This window comes from Ixodes scapularis, unplaced genomic scaffold (assembly GCF_016920785.2).
Source record: "Ixodes scapularis isolate PalLabHiFi unplaced genomic scaffold, ASM1692078v2 PGA_scaffold5__190_contigs__length_132052651, whole genome shotgun sequence".
Lineage (NCBI taxonomy): Eukaryota > Metazoa > Arthropoda > Arachnida > Ixodida > Ixodidae > Ixodes > Ixodes scapularis.
In genome coordinates this window covers 77,755,116-77,769,707 of record NW_024609880.1, presented here as the reverse complement: position 1 = coordinate 77,769,707, position 14,592 = coordinate 77,755,116, and the positions used below count along the sequence as shown (strand labels likewise).

Below are 14,592 nucleotides of genomic sequence, written 5' to 3'. Positions count from 1 at the left end.
TTGAGGGAATTTTAGTCTTTTTGCACGCGCGACAACCCCGCTGGAGCTCTTGGCGTGCAGAGCACGAGACAGCACGAGCCGTCTCGTGTACTGCCGTCTGCTTCCTGTGAACTAAAGTTACGGCGGCGTCACGCATGCGCCGAACGCTTAGTGAGATCGGTCTATTACATACTGCACGCATCGACAAAGTTTGATTTTGCAATCAACATTAACACGCTCATTTCCAAAATAGCCTCGTAGCAGTAAAGCGTATAACTGTACCTCGTTTCAGCTCAGACGCTGCCGACACTACGAACTAATAAGAATAGTCAAGCACCGTCAAAAGCGCAAGTCACTACAGGCCTTTTAGGTTTGTGATTGGTTCAGCGATGATGGAACACGTATACAAAAACATGATGAACTCCATTATGGTGTGTTTTTTACGCTGATTGGTCCCATCAGCACGTCAGCTGCGTCTGGAGTTAAAGGTGTCCGGGTTTCTGAAATCGCCTAAAAATGGCGATAACTAACTCTGCGGGCTCTAAGCATCGTAGAAATGCATATATCATAACGATGCGCGGCCGATTTTTCTATTAATAAAGAAATAAGAAATCAAGCACAACGAGGTCGGGACCGTACATTGAGAGAGTCTGGCCATTCATTGGGAAGTATAGGAGGCAAATGAGGAGGGCGCCATTGGCCGAGAGCGGGCTGGGCGTGATTCATGGCGTCTTCACAGATTCGAATGTGGCCAGCCAGAAGTCGCGAATAATGCCCAGGCGGTGGTCGCGAGAAACAAAATTAATAAGCGCGTCAGAGTAACTATCGGTGACTGAAAATATGGCGCGCGTGATTTTTCGATCGCGGTCATGCAAAGTCGAATCCTAGGAGTGTATCGTTCTTGTGTGGGCTGGTAAGAATAGACAACTCGGGTATCAGGATAACAATGCTTTGGTTTATTACGTGTTGTTACTTATATAGCCGAAGGTGGAAAGGGGTTAGTGTAGTAGAGGGCAAGGGAAAGGCACGTGGCAATGGAGCATACAGATAGCTTGTCCGCCTTGATCTGATACGATACATCCTCCTTCCCAACGGTCGTTCACCGCTCAGCTCAACACCTCTGGCTCGTTTGCTGGAAGCGCTCGTCATAACCCAATCGCTCCGGAGGCCGCTTCTGTCGTGTTGTCCTTCGCGGTGGCTGAACCGTTGGCTGCTGAGCTGCCGTTTGTGGAGTCGTCGTAGTTGCCGTTTGTAGAGCCGTCGTGATGGTTGGCGCTGGGGATGTCATTCCGTGTGATGAGGCTCGGTCGTTGTCCGAATCTTCGTCGTCTGACAAGTCGACCTCGCAGTCTTCCTTCGTCGCTAAAAGGTGTCGACGGTTGCGCCGAAGTACGGTATTATTCTCCGTACGCACGTAAAAGGACCGCGGCCCGGCTGATCCAACTACCTTGGCTTTCCGCGCCCATGACGCTCCATTCAGGCGTACCACGTCGTCGTTTTTAAGGCGGGGCAGCACCCGCTCGTTGTGGCCTGTCTGTCGGTGTTTCTTGACCCGTATCGCAGGAAGGGGATCGAAGTCCGGCACGGGTGTGCGCAGCCGCCTTCCTTGCAGCAGCTCGCCAGGAGACCGACCATCTTCGACAGGACATGCCCTGTAATTTAATATGCCAAGCCAAAAGCATTCGTTTGCAGCTTTCGTTTTCTTTAAGACAAAGTCAAAAGTCAAATTTGGGAGTTTTACGTGCCAAACCAACAATGGGCATCTGGCACGCCCCAGCGGAGGACTGAGGATTAATTTAGACCACCTGGGGATCTTTTGACGTGCAACCGAAAGCTCGGTTACACGGCGCCTTCTCCGCAATAAGCCTCCGTCAGATTGCGGGCACCTCGGCCGGGATTCGAACCCGCCACATGGGGATCCTCGTTTTCTTTAAGATGCGTTTGATTATTTGTACACCCTTTTCCGCGAGCCCGTTAGATTGGGGGTATTGCGGGCTGGATTTCACATGTTTGAAATCGTAATGCTTTGCAAACAGCGCGAACTCGTGGCTGCTAAACTGTGGGCCGTTATCTGATACCTCCGTTGGGATGCCGTATCTCGAAAATATAGCACTCAGTCTATCAATAACCGAGGTGGCTGTTGTGTCGGGTAGGAGCTCCACCTCCGGGAAATTGGACATCGAATCGTAAACACACAGATAGTGTCTTCCGGAATACTGAAAGAGATCGACACCGACACGGTACCATGGTTGAGTGGGCGTTGGTTGTAGAATCAGAGGCTCTGATGGTTGCTTATAGGCATATGTTCTGCAGGTCGGACAGCTTTGGATCATCAACGACTCGATGTCAGAGTTTATGTTCGGCCAGTAGACTAATTGCCTAGCCCTAGCTTTGCATTTTACCGTGCCAAGGTGGCCTGCGTGAATCCTCTTTAACATCTCTCTGCGCATGCTCGTGGGAATTACTACTTTCGTTCCTTTCAAAAGTATGCCGTCTACTACTGAAAGTTCGGCGGCAACTGATTTCAGCGCCCCTTCCACTTCGTCTCCCCTCCCGAGCTTTCGTAGTACTACGCTAAGATACGGATCAGTAGCGGTTTCGTGTGCAAGTTTCGCAGCAGTTTTTTCACTTACGAGTGCTGATACGACTGTGACAGCGTGAATTTCTACGTCGCCCGTGTCGGCGGCCCCCTTGTTCCCAGGAGCAGGAGATCGAGAAAGCATATCAGCCAGGGCCATCTGCTTGCCAGGAACAAATATCAACGTGTAATCGTATTTGAGCAATCGTAGGAAAAAACGTTGCACTCTTGGCGGCATATCGGCTATGCCTTTCCTAGATATGTTTATCAGCGGGCTGTGGTCGCTCTCGAGTATCAGTGGGCGACCATACACAAAATGGTTAAACTTTTCGCAACCGAAAACCAACGCCAAAGCCTCTTTTTCAATTTGCGAATATCTCTGTTCCGATTCACTCAGCGCTCTCGACGCGTAAGCGACCGGTTTCCAGCAGTCCCCATGACGTTGTAAGAGTGCGGAGCCAATGCCACTTTGAGATGCGTCTGAAGTTATCTTCGTCTCCAAACCTAGGTCAAAAATAGCAAGCAGCGGTGCCTCGCTTAGCTCCTGACATATGGCTTGCCACTCGTTTTCATGATTAGGTGTCCATTCAAAAAATTACGTCCTGTTTGATCAGGGAACGCAGAGTCGAAGTGCGCTGGGAAAGTGACGGTAGATACTTGCTAAAATAGTTAACAACCCCGAGCAACCTTTGTACTGCCAATTTGTCTTGTGGCTTCGGCATTTTGAGAAGACCGTCCACAAGGGCGGGATTGGGGCTAATGCCTTTGTGGCTAATGATGTCGCCCAGGAACAAAATTTCTTGAACGCCGAATTGGCATTTGGCTGCATTAAAAGTTAGGCCCGCTGCTTCAGCTGCCTTTAGTGCATCGTGCAGCCTCTGGTCATGCTCCGCCCTAGTCGCACCCCAGATCAGCACATCGTCCACGTATACACGTATGCCAGGAAGGCCCTCGAACACTTCGTTGAGGGCTTTTTGAAACACCTCACTAGCTGACGCTATGCCGAATGGAAGGTGTAGAAAGCGATAACGGCCGAACGGCGTGGCAACTGTGCATATCTTGGATGATTGCTCGTCCCGTGGGATTTGGTGAAACCCTGCGTTTGCGTCTAGACGCGAGAAAAACTTCGCGCCTGCCAAGTCCGCTTCAATATCTTCTCTACGAGGCATTTGGTAGTGTTCTCTTTTCAGGTTTTCATTAATCCTTCTGGGATCCATGCATACCCGCAACTTGCTGTCTTTTTTTAGTACAATGACTAACGGGCTTACCCAGTCCGTCGGGCTGCTGACCTTCTGAATGATGCCTTCGCGTTCCATTCGGTCCAGTTCTGCACGAAGAGGCTCTCGCAGCGACAGGGGAACCCTTCGAGCTGGCTGAACGATTGGCACGGCGTCCTTGCGTATAGCACCATCTCGTATTCTTTCGGGGTACGCCCGGTTCCGTGGAAAAGCTGCGGGAATTCCTCGAAGACTGCTTGGGTGTTGCTCGTCGACACGCCTTCAACAGCGCGATTGACGATGCCTAGCTTCTCGCTAGCTGCCAAGCTCAAGATAGCGCTGTGGCCGTTCTTTACCACGAAAAATTCGGCGCATATCTGGCGGTCGCCTACCGTCACGGGCGATAAAAATGTACCGACGTGCTTGATGACGTTGCCACCGTAGGATCTCAGAACAGCGCTGCTGGGTTTCAGCGTCACGGTCTTGAACTTGCGGAACACTGATAGTGGTAACACGTTAGCTTGTGACCCTGTGTCAACTTTGAAACTTAGGTGTTTGCCTTGAAGACACGCGTCCACCAGCCAGTCGCGTTTTTTGTTGGCGCTGCCGACTGCGACATCCAGCACCTCGAAGTCGTCGTTTTCATGCTGTACCTCGTAAACGGCATCTTTCTCGCGGCAACAAGATGCGAAGTGGTTCCGCCCATTGCACGAGTAGCAGGTCTTTCCGTATGCCGGGCAGCGTCGCAAGGCATGCCTTCGATTGCAGCGCGTACAGTTCGGGTTGCGCCGGGGGCTTGTCGGAGCGTTCTTGCTGGTCTTCATAGCGGTAACGTCGAGTTCTTCACTTGCCTTACGCCAGACTTCATTTTGACGAGCTGACGTTTCTGTCGCCTTGCATAAGGTGACGACCTTTTCCAAGGTCAGGTGTTTGTCCCTGAGCATCTTCTCTCGAAGCTTCGGCAAGTTGGTTCCAAACACCACTTGGTCGCGTACCATCTCGTCTGCCATGGTCCCGAAGTTGCAGTGCTGCGCTTGTCTCTTCAAGGTACGTAGAAACTGCTCGAACGGTTCCGCCTCGCCCTGCAGACGGGAGCGGAAGACGTATCTTTCGTGAATTTCGTTTTGTTGCTCCACGCAGTATTCTTCGAATTTGGCAGTCACGGTGGCGTAGTCTTCTTTGTTTTCTTGTTCGGTGAACACAAAGTTGTTAAACACGTCCAAGGCTTCCTCTCCCGCCACGCTGAGCAGCAGGGCTGTCTTTGCCGCCTCCGATCTCGGCTTGTCGGTGCTTGCTGTGGCTTGAAGGAAAAGGTCGAACCTCTGACGAAACAGTTTCCAGCTTCTTCCTCCATCAGCTGTCAGTTGTAATGGTTCAGGCAGCCTTAGGTGCTCCATGACGTCGACCTTCACGTTCGGTTCAATCCCACTTCTGACACCATGTATCGTTCTTGTGTGGGCTGGTAAGAATAGACAACTCGGGTATCAGGATAACAATGCTTTGGTTTATTCCGTGTTGTTACTTATATAGCCGAAGGTGGAAAGGGGTTAGTGTAATAGAGGGCAAGGGAAAGGCACGTGGCAATGGAGCATACAGATAGCTTGTCCGCCTTGATCTGATACGATACGGGATATGGTGTGTTTTTTACGCTGCTTGGTCCCATCAGCACGTCAGCTGCGTCTGGAGTTAAAGGTGTCCGGGTTTCTGAAATCGCCTAAAAATGGCGATAACTAACTCTGCGGGCTCTAAGCATCGTAGAAATGCATATATCATAACGATGCGCGGCCGATTTTTCTATTAATAAAGAAATAAGAAATCAAGCACAACGAGGTCGGGACCGTATATTGAGAGAGTCTGGCCATTCATTGGGAAGTATAGAAGGCAAATGAGGAGGGCGCCATTGGCCGAGAGCGGGCTGGGCGTGATTCATGGCGTCTTCACAGATTCGAATGTGGCCAGCCAGAAGTCGCGAATAATGCCCAGGCGGTGGTCGCGAGAAACAAAATTAATAAGCGCGTCAGAGTAACTATCGGTGACTGAAAACATGGCGCGCGTGATTTTTCGATCGCGGTCATGCAAAGTCGAATCCTAGGAGAACGTTCGACGTGATACGTACGCCAGGCGCCGAGGGCCTGGAAAATGCCGTCCGAGCGGTCAGACCCCGACCGAGCAAAAGAGAGTTCGAGCGGCATGTTCGGTTCTTACATCTTTTTGCACGATCATAATCCAAACATCACGTGCACTATATTTTCAACCATGAAGAGTTACTCCATTTAACTCTCACGCGCTTATTAAAATTGCTTCTCGCTACCACCGCTAGGGGATTATTTTCGGCTTCTGGTTGGCCAAGAGAGCACGTCACGCCTTCTAATTGCGTCTCGTGCACGCTCTGGCTCTGCCCGCTCCTTGAATTAGCCAAACTCTGTCTATATATGGCTTTGACCAAGGTCATCTCTGGCGATGGAAGGAGTATTGTTCCGGCAGGCAGGATGACATGGGACCAATGAAAACGCGACATTTCGTTGTGATTGCATACGCAAACGCTGTTACTACAAAATGTGTATGCTTCTGTAGGCGATAAAAGCAAATGAAAGTAGTAAAAAAATGTTGATTTTTCATGGTGATAGAACATAATAATGCAATTGTCTTAAAAAGCCTCTGACACGCCAAAAAAAAAAAATTTTTTTTTTCATGCTAGGCGTTGAAATGGCACGTCAGGACATTACAAAAAAAAATTGTTTCACTATAGAGGAGCGTAGTTTTTTTTATAAAAAATAGAAATAGGAGGCCCAATGCAAAGTTCCCGCCAGTGCACTGTGACGTAACAGTGTACCGCAAGGTGTCGGGGCGGTCAGAAGGGAGGCACCGACATACGTCACTAAAAGTGGGTTCGCAGGAAGTCACGTGAGTTTCACTTCTCGTTCTCTCCGCGACTGTGCCTACGACTTTTTTTTTAATTTTCTGCTCTTTGTACGAGCGATTGTAGAAAACGAAGTTTCATTACCACTAGCTCTTTATCGCTGCACCGTTGGTTAGTTTGCGTGCTGTAAAAGTTGAGGACGAAGAGTCAGTGGATCGACGTGATGGAGGTCAATGATGAAAGCGTTGCGAGTGTACGAGTGCGTGCCATCAGTCCGATGATACAGAGCTATACTGGGCACAAAAAAAGCTACCAAGTTTTGAAAAAAAAAAATTTAGAACGCTCGCAGAAATTAGGATTGCTAGCGTACGACACGTCCAATTGCATTGCTGAAGCTTCGCACACCGAGGCCGTCGAATCATCGTATACTCTCCAGGCTGAAGATGCCTGCCGTCTCTCGGAAATGCATGCAGTGTGATCTCTTCTTCAGTTGCTGAAATACCGGGACAGTCCCTCACACAGCACCTTCTAGGCATTTTAGTTGATCACGTTAATTCACCGACTCCTCTTCTTCTACCTTTACAGCAACATTAAGAGATGAAAAGCAAATAAAAGAAACCTTGTCTGTTTGAATATCGCTCGTGGAGGTGCGGAGAATAACAAAAATATTTAAGAAATATTACACGTGCTTGCGGTAAGCACGAGGAGGGTTACAACTTACGTGACTTCCGGCGATGCCTCCCTTCTGACCGCCCCGACACCTTGCGGTACACTGTTACGTCGCAGTGCACTGGCGGGAACTTTGAATTGGGCCTCATATTTCTATTTTTTATTTAAAAAAACTACGCACCTCTATAATGGAACAATTTTTTTGTAATGTCCTGACATGTCATTTCAACGCCTAGCATGAACAAAAAATTTTTTTTTGCGTGTCAGAGGTCCTTTAAAGTTGCCCAGAGGAGGCTTTTCAGATCGCCTATAGGCGATCTGAAAAACCTCCTCAGGAAACCTTTAAGATGAAATCAAATATAGAATCCTGTTTAAAAAAAAAAAAAACGACAAAATCCGGAAAAAAAAAAGCAATTACCGATAAATTTTTTGTCAATTCGGGACTTTTCGAAAAGCTCTTAACTTCAAGCTTACGATGGCAAAAAAAAAAAAAAAAAAAAAAGATAGTAAGCTTGGTAAGAGCACAGGGTCAGTGGTCCCTAGGAGAGGCCAGTTTCAGTTTCCTTTCAAATCTCGAACTATTGAGGAAAAGGGGTTTAGCGTATAGGTCGTCAAAGTTCGTTCAAGACAAACGGTCATTGCACTTCTGGGTCAAGGTAAAAAGCCAGTGTTCTGGTTTCCAGTTTAGACCATACTATTAGTGCTTCTTAGAGGAGGAGGGGTTGTGTTGTTATAATAGCAAAGAAGCTTCCTGGCAGCCGCAGCTTCTTTGCTTCCCAGTGGCTGCGTCGAGGCGTTTCATAATTTTTAGAGTGTCGACGTTTATTCAAGCCACACTTGTTTGCAAGTTTCGTCGTGGAACGATTAGTGTTTCGAATGGAAAATGCGACAATGCCAAGTCCGACTAAATAAATAGCATTTGACACAGGTGAATTTAGGGTTCTTTTGTGTCTGTTTATAATTTTCAATATAAAAAATTGGGAACACTGCAAATTTAAACTCGTAATAATCGAAAAATTGGGGTCTGGAAAAAAAAAAAAAAGCTTCAATAATCCCGCAATTTTCGGTAAAAATATCCTCTAAAAAACATCCTCCAAGTTTTGGCAAAAGAAAAAAAAAAGAAATAATCTCCGAAAACGCTGAAACCTATTTATAGCCTTGTCTATTGCGAACGCCTGCATGTAGACGGCCGTACACGAGGAAGTATCTTCCAATTCCGAACGCGCAGGCAAGTTGTACGTTGCCGGTGGCTTCACGGGTACTCGCGTCCTGAGCAGCGTCGAGGTCTACGACCCTGCGGCTGACAGCTGGACCTACATGGAGCCCATGTTGACCGCACGGAGCGGGTTCAGACTGGTGCAGTACGCCAACGCCATGTACGCCATCGGGGGCTTCGACGGAAGCCTGCGACTCAACACAGGTTTGCATCGCGCACTGTAGGCCCGGTCAATTCAATAGACCCAACGCGTGGTTAAGCCCCGAGCATCTCATTATCGCTCCCCAGCCAATGAGGTTGCTGATTAACCGACGAAAACCACCAAAAAACGAATCACAGAGCGAGAGGCGTGACCGATGATAAAAGAAAGCATGCTGCGGGTTCGCTTTCCTGCATAACACGGAGACAGCCAACCACCGTGAACCATACAAGGATCCAAGGGAATTATGAAGTTCGAAATGCGTTTGAACGAAGTAGTAGCAGTAACCAATTTTTATTTGCCCAAGCATGAGGTAATGACAGAGAGGGAGACCCCTAGAGTCGCCTCGCCAGCCACCCCTCAGACGGCGGCCTGAGCCCCCTGGGTCCTGGCGGCGTCTTCGGCCAGCTGGACTATAGTTGGTTCCGGACCGAAGGGTCGGCAAAGAGGGGTGTGGCTTCCCAGCTCTCCTGGTTGTCGATCTTCTCCAGTAGGGGGTGGGACTTGCGGTCGATCATGCTGCACTCCCACACCATGTGTCAAAGGTTGGCGTGTCCGCCGCAGAGCTTGCAGTTTGGCTTGTACTTGTCGTGTACCATTTATTGAGTAGAGAGGGGCTCAGGAAGGAGCCCGTCTAGAGGCGGCACCATGCCACCGACGTCCTCTTTTTGAGCGACGGGTGCGCGGATGGATAGCGCAACCTCTCGCCAGCATAGTGATCGAGAATGTCCCTGAGCGTGACCAGCCTGTCGCCCCCGTCAAAGAGGCTAGAGAAGGGTCCAGCGCTGTGCCCCGGCCCGGTGTGCGAGTTCTCAGGCCGTGCCGTATGCCTTCTCGTTGCTAGGGAGCGACGAGTGCGCCGGTGCCCACAAGAGCTGTACTCTCGTTGACGTCTTCTCGGGGACGGCCAGGACCCTGAGCGCGGCTGTAGAGATTCTTCCTTTGGCGAACTGCCGGACTGTTTGTTGCGAGTCGCTGACGACGATGCGTGCCCCCCGGACTCGGATCGCGAGGGCGATGGCCACCTCCTCTGCGACTTCCGGTTCCGACGTCTTGGCACTGCAGCTCGAGATCACTTCTTGTTGGTTGACCGCAGTTGCGACCATGGCGCCCCCGCCGTCTCTGGCAGCGTCCGTGAGGACGCCCTCTGCTATACTTAGACGTTTCTGCAGCGCCGTTCTGCGTTCTGCGTGATGCGTCGGGTGCATCTGCTTCGGGATGTTTGGTATGACGAGGGCCTCCCTGACCCGCCTAGGGACGTTGGCTTTTTCCCCCATTTGTCTCTCGTAGCGGATTCCAAGGCTGGCCAAGATGTGGCGGCTGATGGCACTATTCGTCAGCCTCTCCAGCTGCGAAACGCGCTGAGCTTCTATGAAGAAAAAAATAATCTAATTTGCGCAGAAACAATGCGCATGAAGTTTCACTTGTTCATTGTACCGACGCACATTGCATTTTTTTTTTTTAGGTCTAATTGTATTTTTAGTTTTGTCATTCGCTGAGGCTCTTCTGTTGCTCGCCTCAAATGGCTGACTCCGTGTTGTGCAGGAAAGTAAAGTGAAAGATATTTAGAGCGTTTCAGACTGGCAAGTGGAGAAGAAGGCGGCAGCAGATAAAATAGGACGTTGATTGTTCTGACGGCAAAATGCGGTCTGCCTTCACGGTATATGGCGACGCTGTCTCTCGCTCGTTATAGATGATAAATTTTGCCAGTGGGCTGCTAGCCTGGGGTCTTAAACGTCCGCGCAGGAGAGGGTGGGGATCGAGCCCCCGGTGACCACTGGTATCTTTGGAGCGAACTTCAGCCCCAAAACGAGAGCGCACAAAGCTAAAGTTATTAGACAGTTTTAGTGGACCGTACGCTATAGCTTTGCGTACGCAAGGAGATTGTGGGTCGTGAGTGCGCGTGCGCAGAACGCAATAGATGGGCTAGCATATTGCGTACGCACGCAAAGCTGGGGATTTTGCGTTGCTGGCTAGCGGGCCTTGCGGGACGCTCTCAAGAGATCTCGGAGCCAACGAGAGCGCCAGTTTCAAGATGGCGGTTGCCTCGACTGGCGCAGCAAGGGCGACGTGCTGTTTTCGAAGTTCTGTGTTACGTGAAATTGCGTGGTGTTCAGCTCGGCGATTCTTTCTGGGACCTACCGCGGTCGAATCAGATCGCCCTGCAGCTGAAGGAGCGCACAGTGGAAATGTTCGCCGCTCGCAGTGTGCGTCGACGCTGCGATATGCTCAACGCTAAGCCTATTCCCCTAGTTCATCGCCGACGGACGAACGACTCTAAAAGAAATCGCCGAAGTTCTCGCTATGCAATGGCCATCAGGGTCATGAATTTCATTCCGCGATAGCATTGATAAAAGGTGCCGTTTCCATGGGACGACTGACGGAGGCTCCGTGATCGAATTTGGCTACGCACTCGTACTCGTAGCCTCTGTACCCCGCAGAAAAGCGCGCTTGGCAAGGCAGCTGTAGCTTGGTTTAATCTGAAATAAAATGATTGGACACTTTTTCTTTTTCAATATTCCTTTTCAGGAGCATGGTTGCACTATAAGCACGCGGAATTCTATGGCTCTAGCAAATTTAACCAAGATCATGCGCGGTGTTCACTCGAAAACGTAACGCAAAACTAAATTCGGTCCGAGCAAGTCATTTTTAGCGAACGCTATACTATTGCGTATTGCGTACGTAAGATCCAGCAACGCTATACTAAAACTGTCTATTGATGTTGCTATCATTGTTTATGGTCCTACTCGCATCGTTCAATAAAGATTGCTACGGAAAGATTGCCTACCATGTCGGACAAATACCGCGTGAGTCGAGGGGACATTAGGTAGGAGCAAAAAAAGAAACAAGAAACCAAAACTTGGCGCATGCTCATTTTATAAATTGGGCCCGAGAGAAAAACTGCATCCGTAATTTCGTTTGAAGAACACTCAGAATTTAGTGAGGTTACAAATTAGTAAAAGCTCATTTGATGCCGCCTTTGCATACTATGAGCTTTGCCTGATCGCTTCCTTTTCAAACCAAGTTTCTACCTCAGCACGCATTTTTTTTTTTTTTCGTCACGGGCTTTGTCAGAGAGGCGCAAACAACTGAACGTCGAGCGCGTGTAACATGATCGGCTCCATTCAACTGTTCGCATCTCCTGTGCAGTTGAACGCTACCGAACGGATCTTCGTCGCTGGGAGACCAGGACAAGCATGCGACTGGGGCGCAGCAACTTTGCGGCCGCGGTTCTCGAAGATGGCATCTACATCATGGGCGGATTCAATGGTCGGTGAAAGCGCGTATCGCCGACGGTACACTATCTGAGCCGCAACTCCAGAGATAAAGTGAAAGGTTCCACAAGGTAACAAGAGACGTCCTTTGACTAAAGCCGGGGTCACACTGCTCACACATCATAAAAAAGACAGTTTGCAGACACGAGTTACCGCAACATCCATGGTTTGAATGCCGCGTACCTTGAATTCAATGCCATGTGGCATTCGAAGCACAAATCTCGCGGTGATTCGCATTCGAATTTTATTCATGTATTTATTGAACCTTAAGGGCCTGTGAGATCATTACATAAAAGGGGGGACGGGGGTCATTCATAATATTTTATTTATTGTATTTATTTTTGTGCACTTTTCCGGTGCCCCTAAACAGCCCGGGGGCCTACATAAAGGTGCATCGTTTAAACATACATGAAATGTTGCATAAGGGGCAGGCACACAAAAACGCATGCATATTGTGAAGCAAACGAAAACGGGATGTATAAATGTAAAAGAGGAAAGGCGCATGGACTTAAAGATAACACTTTTTGCTAAGAGACATACGAGAAAACACACCTTATAAAAGCATTAGCAGAGGCTGCATACTAAAACTCTCCAGCAAAAAAATCTACATAGGGGCATGTCCATCACAGTTGACAAGTTAAAATTACACTAAACGTTCGATGGGTCTTAAGCTTTTTTGCTCAAAATAACCTAAAACACGATGGGAGCGAAGAGTCCTGCCAGGTACAGCAATGGAAACAGATGAGGTTAGTTTCGGGCAATCAATTAAACAGTGGAGACATTTGTGCAAAAAGAAAAAGTCCCGTGCCTGCCTCCTTTTGCATACACAGAAATATCCATAAGAAAAACAGACACAAAAATAGATACATTCAGAAAAGGTTCGGAAAATGGTTAACGTGAAAAGTGCAATTGAAAACTTGACGTAAAGACGTCTGGGTCTACGATGCTGACGATCGAGGATGGGCGGCTGTTCCAATCATTGATGGCTTGTGGAAGGAATGATCGGTTGAAAGCGTTAGTTGAGCCAGAGATCCTTTTGATGGTACAGGCATTGTTTAAGCGAGATGATGTTCGATCGGAAGGTGATAATAATGCTGTTTTGTGAAGAAGGCAGAGCTAAGAGACGTTTCTACGAAATTGAAAAGAAGAAAAGGTTAGTTGACGTTTTAGGGCGGAGACACTAATGGAATCATCGTACGTGGAGAGGATGAAACGAGTGGCCCTGCTTTGAATTGCTTCCAGATGATTGATAAGGTAGCCTTGATGGGGGTTCCAGACGGAGGCAGCATATTCTAATATTGGTAGGATAAGTGAGTCGTAGGCCAGTTTGCGGACAGTTGGCGGAGCGCAGCAGCTTTGCGGCAGCCTCTCTTTGCAGGCCGTCTGATAAGCAGTGTGACCACGAATTAATGCACGACGAAAAACGGTTTGTTTGTTCGTCAAGGGTCGCAAGAAAGCAAAAAAACTATTGTAACGTAGTCGAGCAGAAACAAGTTCAACACACGAACAGTGAAATGCATGGCATGAACCAGAAGCCTCCTCTCTGCCGGATGGTTGGTGTGCCTTGAATTACTAATTCATACAATCATGTTGCGTGTATGTTTAGACGGCGGTAAGTTCGCCTGCTCCAGTGGTGAATTCGGTGTTTCCGCTGCAGCTGAGAAATTCCACTACGGTCACTGACAAGGTGAGAACGGCAGGGCGTTTCCCCATCGAACGTCCAGCCTCCATGGCACGCTCTCGTTGCCTTCCGCCGTGCTTCGGCAGAGCGTGCACGCTCGAGGCGGCTCACGAAGCGCCGAATCTTTATCGAAGCTTCATGTAATTAGAGAAGAAACTGAGAGCGAGGAGGAGACAAGAGAGTTCGGGGACGCCAGAACTCCGAGCTCTGGTTGGAACGATTAGAGGGTAAACGCAAAGCTATGTCTGCATTTGATTCTACTGCACTTCTCGAACGCGTTAAAACGCGCAACGTCGGTGTCCGCCCGCTAATCATTCCAACCAAAGCTCGGCGTTCTGATGTCCCCGCCCGCTCTCGTCTTCTCCACTCCCTCAGTTTCTGCCCGCATAGCCACTGACAGCTTAAGAAACTCAGGGCATGGCCTATCATGATCACGCTTCTTTCTTCGTGAGTCGCTCTTCGGCCTTGTCATCGGCCAGTGCTGAAATCTCATAAGCAGCGGAGTGATGATAAGGTTATTGGTATTCGCCACGCTCTGCATTTCTTAAGCTATGTAATTCACTTCCGCAACTCGGGTGTCGAACCAAATTATAACGAACCCGGGTATACCGAAATATCGCATGTAACGAACAAATGCTCGTTGCACGCTTTCGTTTCCGCAACTGACGTTGATGGCCGGCACATCTCGTCCGTTTCCAGGCACGACGACGGTGTCCGACGTGGAGTGCTACAGTCACCACAACGACGTGTGGAGAACCGGAGCGCCGCTCAACATATCCCGAAGCGCCTTCAGCGCATGCGTGCTCAAGGGACTGGGAGTCACCAAACAGTACTCTTATTGCGGTGCGTATACCCGGCAGCATATCACAAAACAAATTTCGAGAATAAGGCTGACTAGAAAAATGTGGCGCAGAATAT

General features: G+C 49.1%; 1 protein-coding gene across 1 annotated transcript; it reads right to left on the bottom strand.

Annotated features, from left to right (window-relative positions):
* Nucleotides 1-1,090: 1,090 nt before the first annotated feature.
* LOC121838173 lies at nucleotides 1,091-9,995 on the bottom strand. The gene is made up of 2 exons (XM_042294260.1): nucleotides 9,600-9,995; nucleotides 1,091-1,663 (listed from the first exon to the last, which is right to left on the bottom strand). Exons 1-2 carry the CDS (start codon nucleotides 9,993-9,995, stop codon nucleotides 1,091-1,093), a joined length of 969 nt encoding a protein of 322 aa, XP_042150194.1.
* Between the last annotated feature and the right edge of the window lie 4,597 nt (nucleotides 9,996-14,592).

Bases quoted from the DNA above. Each gene is read 5' to 3' on its own strand.
- LOC121838173 (XM_042294260.1), bottom strand. From the start codon at position 9,995: ATGGGGGAAAAAGCCAACGTCCCTAGGCGGGTCAGGGAGGCCCTCGTC. The intron at 1,664-9,599 runs GTACAGCTCTTG...AAAGCTGCAAAC, and splicing joins CCGAGAAGACGTCAACGAGA to GAATGCTTTTGGCTTGGCAT.